Below are 8,689 nucleotides of genomic sequence, written 5' to 3' on the forward strand. Positions count from 1 at the left end.
ATAAATTGATTATAAATGATAGCAGAGGATTGTAATCAAGCCAAGTTGCAAAACACAGCTTTCACAAGAGTCCCATTGTTTAAGATGTTCAAAGATTGCTCGTAAACATCAGTTAAGTTTTTCTAATATATCTGTTTCAAAAGTGTTCAACTGATAAATTATCTAACTTTTTTGTGAAGATGCTATTTATTTTGACTCATTTTAAAAATACCCAAATTTGAATATAATTTTGTCTACATCATTCAGATAATATGATAAAATAGATCTTTTTACTTTAACTTTTCCACTCGCATTCAATGCATCAAAAGTTGCTGCATCAGTTTTATTCATGTAATTCTAACAGTTGGTTTTAACAGTGTTATCACTTATTTAGCCCCTAATAGCCAGGGGGCATCAGTGATTGACCTCTGGTCGGCAGTGTCCGCACATCCCCCCCCGCCCCTATGTTCGCGTTTCCCCGTACTGACGGAGCCTGGTCTAAAATAGACGGTAACCCACCCTCCCCCGTCCTCCCACCGCCCTGTCTTGCCTGCTCTGCCCCGGCGCTGTCTCCCCTCTTTCTCTCCCCCTGCCGAGGAGCGTCGCGCAGTCACCCAGTGCGTCCCCTCGCCAGGACTCTGCACTCCAGGACAGCGGACCGTGGGACTTCATATAACTCATAAGCCATCAAGAGGAAGAGAAGAAGAAGAAGAAGAAGGAGGCAACACCGCAGAAGAAGTTCTCTAGGGAAGAGGGGACTCCCCAAAACCTGAGGTGAGCTGCGTGTCGGTGTTTGCTGCATTGGCGTTAGAGGTGCGTCGGGTTATTTATTGCTGTGCGTCCTGACGCATGGAGACAGAAAGGACTGAGCACTCAGTGACTCTGCACTGCTGCCATTTCTTTAGTGCGTTTTGCAGGTAGATCAACCGACCTCTGACGCCCTTCACCTCTTGAGACTTATGAGCCGGTGTTTATGAGTGTTTGCGCAGGCTGTTCGCAGCGGCTGTTTAAATTTACTGTCTGTTCATTAGCGGCAGAGCGCCACAGGGGCCGCCGCCTGCTTTCTGGGACTATTTGGGACGTTGCAGGCAGGTGGGAGGAGCGGGCCCTCCGGGTGGGACGCATCAGTTTGTCATGTCTATATTAGGAAAGTGGCCGTGTCATTCTTTCGCTCCGTGCCATGCGCAGCTCTCACACACACGAACGGGGCTCATTAACCTGTACAAGACTGAGGACAGTTTTCGGAGATTTTTTTTTCCCACTTATGGATATATCAGTTACACATAATTACTGAAAAGGCCAAAACAGCGCACTTTTAAAACAAACTGTTAGTGTAACCCATATAATTACTATTTTTTATTTCAATAAATATTTAATTGGTAGATCATCATATTTAAAAGCAAAGCAAAGCTTTTTTTTTTTTTTTTTTTTTTTCCAGAGACATCTCAACAAAGTTAATGTCTAGAAATATTGGAAGTGTGCACACCAAAACGAATAAGATAATTTAAAGTTTTATTTAGCTATATTACAATGGCAGATTATAATTATTTCTTTGTTAAAAAACAAACATTCCTAGGATTAAAACGTAACAAAATAGCCTGTAAATTTGTGCTACAAAATACATATAAACCAAAAAATAGCAGCTGTGAAATTTAGACCATAAGGTAACCCCTAGTTTTATTTAGCTATGTTGACAGAACTGTTTTTTTGTTGTTAAAAAAATCAAAATCAAAAACAAGCTCAGACCACCAGCTGACCATGCTGCAGGTTTGGGACGCCACCGTTACAAGCTTCACTGGCAGCGTTTGAAATTTTATTTTTAATTCATGAAAAGGACGTGCAAAATACCAGCAGCATTAACAGTTTGTAAACAACGGGATAATAACATGCATTAATTCAAATTTCTCTTCCTTCACATGTATTTAAAACCAGTTCCTCAATCCCAAATATATCTTCCTGTTAAAGAAACATTTCATGGCTGCAGTCTTTAATCTGCAAACATTTCTTTTGGATCTTCTGCTGCTAACCTTGTTGGCAGTAGAATCACAAACACACCTAGCTGAGTGAATGAAACCAAACATGGTAGAAAAAAATAAGAATTGATTTATAGTAACAAACTTTTTAAAATTACATTTACTCAAATTAGAGCTAAGATGTTGTTCATTGGCAAATACAGCCTTAGAGTTGAGCAGCGAAGCTAGTTAGCAAGTTTGACATTAGCTTAGCTGTTGCTAAGCTACTTCAAGCTAAATACAAACTTAGGTTCTTGCTCCAAATCGGAGATTTGTTGTGGCTCGTACATTGTTGATATATTCATTAACGTGTCACCCAATGTGAACACATTAGCTTTTAATCAAAATAAGTTAGGCATTGAATGTTTGCAATTTTCTCAACCATTATATCCAGCAGTTCAGAAAGTTATATGCTCGATAAATGTGAAATAATTGTAACGTCTTATATTTATTACACTCCAAAATCCCCTTTTTCAGCAGTCAAGTTTTAACATTGTTGAAATATATAAAAACATAAACCAACCACAGTTTGAAGGTGCGGATCGAGGGGCCCTGAACGCCCCACAGTTGCCAGTCTGGAATGTAAATCTCTAGATAAAGTAGAGCTTCTAGGAAAGCAGCGAGGGCTTTCTGTCCTCTCATCACACTCATGTCTCCCCTCGTCTCTGAGGTCATTTCTGGATTATGTACTGTGAACTCAACCAACATCCCCGTTTCAGCAGACTCTCTTCAAGGCTTCATTATAAGAAACACATTTGTTCTGTACATTCTCTAAAAGTTTCTTTATTCTTTGGACATTGACTGCTTGTTGACCTATTTCCCTGTCACAGAATATTCCCCAATTAGTCATTCAAAATAAATGGGACCGGGAAAAAGATTTGTACTTTATAAGCAAAATGTTTTTTTTAAAAACAATTTTACAACCACTTAGCAGTTCTGTTCTTTTCGTGGCCAGGCTGCGTTACTCCAAGTCAGTGGTGATGAAATTTATTTTTTTATCCAAAGGAATTGGATCAAACTGTTATTGAGATAGGCTGGCAACAATTAGTGATTAAATAATAGTTCTAGTTGCATGTTTTGTAAAATAACGCTGCTTGGGTGTTTGAGTTTTGGAGCTACTTTCTACCAAAATGTTTCAAAGGTCTGGAATTAAAGTGGCTTGATAAGCAAAAATCTGTCCTCTGAAAATAATCTGGGGTGAAAAACAAAAGTTCTTTAGCCAAAGTAAAACTTTAAAGACCTTTAGATATTAAAATATATATATATATATTGACACTTTTTTAAAAATTAGAGTAAAGGTTTCTGAGCAACAAGGAGCATCTAAAATAGTCGTCTTCTTTATTTTAGATTTAATTTTAAACTTTGACCTTTGTGCAGCTAAAACCTATTGTCATACTGTCATCAGGATAACATCCAAGCAGATGTAGATTTTTATTTTCTCTCCCACCTTTTATCTGCTCTATCCGTATTATGTGTGTTTGCTTTTGATGTTTTGATCGCACACAGTGTTTGCTGGGACAATCAACTATTAATATCATCTCGGTTATACAATATCCCCAGTGTTTTGGAGGATTAGGGATCTGCTGTCTGCAGTGGCCACAGGACAGCTACATGTCAGTCAACAAACGGAGCTAAAACATGCAGATGGGCTGTTATTTCATGTAGCTAACACACACTCAGGGTTATTTAAAGCTGCTTCAGTTAAACAATGATGGAAGCAGAAGACGTTTCAACTTCAAGATGAATGCTGAAGCAGAAGTAAATAAAAATACATTTAAAATAACTCGTCTTTTTTCTTTAAGAATGTAAAAATAAAATAATTGAAATTTAAGATTTAATTGAATTAAAATAGTTTAACAATACTTTACTTGTGGATAAATTGAGGAGTGGTGAAACGTCTATTTCATGAAAACCGCAGTAGCTTTTTATATTTGTGGAGAAACTAAAATGTCTTCTTAAAAAACGGTCAAACTAAAGTGTTTTGAAGAATCTGTAATCAGTGAACAATAATACGAAAACAACTTGAAATGCAAACAAGTAGAAAGTTTCCATCTTTCAAACTGTATTTGTTATTATTTATTTTTCGGTTGAAGTAGAACAATCTCAGCATCACAACTATATTTAAGATTTCAGTCTATATTCCTTAACCCAAGAAATGAAAACTTATAATTTTTATATGCATGTTACTAAGACCTTAAACTATTTAACAAATTTTGTATTTGTCTTAAAAACCTGTTGTCTAAAATCATACTCTGGTATTCTGCCCTCTGGTGGCGGATCTAATTATTACAGGTGACCAATGCCAGTTTAAGGTTGCGCTCATCTTTCCAAAAGTAATTTTCATATAATATAAAATACTTTTTTGTTGGTTACAGGAATAAAAATGTTTAATTTATGTTTGTACCATACATATAACACTGCAAAAATGAAACTCCAACACATTTATTACTTTACTAAGATTTTACATTGGAAGAAATACATTTTGATTAAAATTTATATTTTGAAATTTGATTAACTTGTTTAAAGAAGTATAATTTTCTTACTCCTTTCTGTGGCATCAGAATCTGAAGGATGTAATAACTATGAAACAGTTTGTAGTTTTATCAGTTCAAAGGAAAACTGCAGTTTATGTTCATCTGAAAGAAAAACAAGTTGAATAAAGGACAAACATTTTGGTAGAAAGAATATAGACAAAGACCAGATTGTCTGTATTGCTCAACAGCCAAACAGAGCTCACTTTGGACTTAAAAAAAAAAAAAAAAAAAAAGACTCACGAATTGTGAAGCACGGAGCTGGAAGAGTCATGGTTTGGGGAAGTTTTAGGACCTGACTATTTTACCATCAAAGAATCCACCATGAATTTAAATTCAAAAATACTTTATTAATCAAAAATAATTGTTTAATTAAAAATTAAATATAATCTTATTGTGTAACACAAGTTGAGATATCAGAAAATTAGGCTGAAGCAGAACTTCTTCATATTTCACGTTGAAATCAACTAACTAAGAAATGGAAACTCCTGGACCGGGTAGAAGCTCAGATTTTCTACTTTAGGACTTTGAAGGAGCAGGGTTACATATTTTTCAATTTATAGCGCAATCAAGCAGATATTACCTTCAGTTGTTTTATATYAAACATGCCTTAAGATATTTGACTTAGTAATAAGAGTCCCAATTACCAACACAACGTAATGTTAAACTTATAGCAAAACTTAATAGCATTCGCCTTGCAGCAGAATAAGGTGCGTTCACTGCAGCCTGAAGTGACCCAATTCCGATTTCTTTTTTTTTTTTTGACGTAATGCCACCTGTATCCGATCTTTTCATGGCAGTGTGAACAGCACAGGTCGGATTCTTTTTCGAATGTGACCCATATCCGATACGTATCCGATTCAAATGTGACCATAACGTCCAGGTCGCATTCATCCGAACTGAACGTCACTGATTCTCAACAAATCTCACTATTATGCGTCCTGATACACGCAGGTGGGAAGAAAAACAACAATCATGACGGACTATAATGAGGATTAAGTTGTTAATATGCTGCTACGGTTGGACAACAACTTCAAATATGTAAGCTAAGCTCCACCGTTAGCCTCCATATTTACTTCCGCAAACACTGAGCTCTTCTTCTTCTTTTTATGGCGGTTGGCAGAACACTGAGAACGCTGACGTTATAGCGCCCTCTACTGCGCATGCGGGACACTCTCAGGTCGTTAGTCCGTTTACACTGCAGAACACATACAGGTCGCATTTACTGGCAGTGTGAACGGCCCCGGCAAAAAAATCGGAATTGCCAAAAAATCGGAATTGGGTCACTACAGGCTGCAGTGGGAATTTACTAAATTTACTTCCCAAGTCAGACCAGACTTTGATGTGGAGTTACTTTTCTGCCACATCTTATAAGTTGAGTTTTGAGTTACTTTTGTTTAATGACAGTTTCCATTCCTCTCTGCTCATCCTTGCCCTCCTCTCTCTTCCTCCTCTTGTCCAGTCATGAGTCGCAGCATCGTGCGGCAGAGTAAGTTTCGCCACGTCTTCGGGCAGGCGGTCAAGGCTGAGCAGGGTTACGATGACATCCGCGTCTCCAAGGTGACGTGGGACAGCTCCTTCTGCGCCGTCAACCCAAAGTTTCTGGCCGTCATCGTCGAGTCGAGTGGAGGAGGAGCGTTCCTCGTCCTGCCCCTCTCCAAGGTGGGTCAAAGGATTTAATGTTGACACACTGGAACATTTTGCTGTAAATTATCATAAATTCAAAGTTTTACTAATAATAGGCTGCTGAAGGTTTTATAGTTTCTTTGTCGTTCTTTACTTAAGTACTGTAATGATATTTCTGTTATTTCCTTTATTTTCAGGTGTATTAAATCTGTTTTGGATAATTTACGGATAAAACACGCTCTTAACCTTGAAATTTGAAATTTTTTATTACATATAAAGTACAGTGACAGATGACAAGTTACTGTAGGGACATTTACATTATTTTTAAGGTTAATAAAAATAAGTTAATAATTGGTGAAATTCAAAATAGCTGTCACACGTCATCCTGATTGTATTTCCCATGGTGATTTTTTGTTAAATAACAGCTGCTTGTAAATTTTAATACGTTTCATGGATGATTTACATTTTTAACATAATTTCTGTCATTTCTGTTTTAAGGTTATTTACCATAAACAGATTCATAACTGAAAAAAGATATTTACATACATGAATAGAAAGACAGGAACACATTTAAATCAGACCAAACTTCTTTTGCTTTCGGTCATAATTCCCAAAATTATTTATATTTGTTAAATGCCAAAAAACTTATTGAGAATATTTTCAGATACTTTTTTTTCTCCTTCAAATTCAGAAGTTTATATGCATTTAATCAAAACCAGGGATACTCTGACTTTCAATCGATCAATAAGTTTATTCACTCGATTTAACAAATTTTATCGTTAGAAGATTTACTCTACATGAGTGAAAAGAAGGAGAAAGAAGAGAAATGTTTTTTCAATAATTACAGAATTTATTTTTCATGGCAATATAAGTTGCAAAAAATTTGTAATTTTTTTCATTTTTAAACGTGTCATTCGATTTTGAGAACATGATCGTGGTTCGTCTTCACTCCACTACGACTAAACTTGTATTAAATTTCAGTTTTTGTAACAACACTCAGTAGAAGAGGCTTTAGACGACGTTTAAATGTTGTTTCAAGGTTGAGTTTCTTGTAGTATTCAGCTACTCCAGGCTCCAGTCATTCATGACAAAACGTTCAGCTGTGTGGGGTCAAATATTTGCTTTGACCCCAAATGTTTGAAATACACAGAAAAGTCAATATCTCCTCCTTTAAGGCTGGAAGGTAAAAGCGACGACCGAGGCCAGAGTGAGAAAATAATTACGGCGGTTTTTAAAATGAACTGGGGATTGTTACTAAAAAGAAAATAAAAATAACAACAAGGAATGCTGCTTTGTTGCATTTCATCTATCRTACTTATTTTTTAAATAAAAATATATAAAAGTGCCTAGATTTACAGCATTTGTACAACATTAAAGCGTGTTTAAATTTACCATGGTACATTTTTATGGTCCAGTGATAATGATAGTTTTTATTATTTTTATGAAGTGAATCATCCATAACTTTTATCTTATGAGTTAAAATGCTACAAAATATCAAATATTCTGATCAATTCCCTTGCAAAATAAAAAAACAAAAAGTGACAACATTTTCATAATTGAAAAATAATAGATAATGAAAATAATAGCTAATTGTTGTACATACCTGCAATTATGAGTTAATTAATTTTGAACAATATAAATAAATTAATCATTAAATAAAAGCAGTTAGATCTTATTAAATGTTTTTATTTTATGCTAATTCTACCAGCCTGTTAAATCATGATAGTTTCTTTTTTCTAATATTTATAAACTTTTTTGTTATTTTTGGTCTTTTTACGCTGAGATTTTTTTACCTGCTCTTCCTAGCAGTTTTACAATAATCATAAATATCTGCAGAAACTATTTGAGCTGAGTTTTTTAAATTTCACAGCAGGTGGTAAAATTGACGAGCTTTTGAAAAATGTTAAAATAATATTGGCATTCAGTGTTTTTATATCTTTAAGGCTTCATAATTTTAAGTATTTGGCCAAAGTGATCTGTTACCCTTAGTGGTAAAACGTCCACAACGTTTGCGACATTTGAAAACACAAGCATAAATCATAAGAAGCAATTTCAATTGATTTGTCTTCTTAATTTTAAACARGAACATTTTAAAATCTTTTTGAAATTTGTGGAAAAGAGTTGAAAAATGCAAAGTAATCTCCAGCATTTTCAAACTCAGTGAAAAGTCATGGTGAACAGTCGTGCTATTTATATGCCGCAGGGTGATCTTCATCCTCCTCCCCCCAACAGGCAACAAGAAAAACTCCCCTTTCAACAGCTTGTCATTCGATCTATTAATACGCCGAGTGTGTGTGTCTGTGGAGGCAGGGATATTTCTAATGCTCATACATGATAAGAAACACATTTTTGCTTTTCTTTTTCCTTATGCAATCTGTTTATTTAAGAGGCCGCTATGATAGCATGTGGCTACAGCCACAATGTTTATCCAGAAACATGAGAAAATGCTAGTTAGCACTTTACCTCGATAGCAGGCGAAAGTAGGAGAGAGCGACTGCTTTCATCATCCAGCACGGTGTGTTATATATATCCGTCTTTTAT

General features: G+C 35.6%; 1 protein-coding gene across 2 annotated transcripts in view; it reads left to right on the forward strand.

The window, feature by feature from the left end:
• The first annotated feature begins 525 nt into the window (after window positions 1-525).
• Window positions 526-8,689, forward strand: part of coro6 (coronin 6) — a 16,745-nt gene continuing 8,581 nt past the window's right edge. Inside the window, exons 1-2 of one of the 2 annotated variants that reach the window (XM_017308467.1) lie at window positions 526-758; window positions 5,985-6,184. In XM_017308467.1, coding sequence (XP_017163956.1) covers window positions 5,987-6,184 — 198 coding nt within the window. In that variant the 5' untranslated portion in view covers window positions 526-758; window positions 5,985-5,986. The remainder of the gene's footprint in view (window positions 759-5,984; window positions 6,185-8,689) is intronic. The other variant, XM_008427384.2, reaches the window with a different exon arrangement.

Source organism: Poecilia reticulata, linkage group LG14 (genome assembly GCF_000633615.1).
Source record: "Poecilia reticulata strain Guanapo linkage group LG14, Guppy_female_1.0+MT, whole genome shotgun sequence".
Taxonomy (NCBI): domain Eukaryota; kingdom Metazoa; phylum Chordata; class Actinopteri; order Cyprinodontiformes; family Poeciliidae; genus Poecilia; species Poecilia reticulata.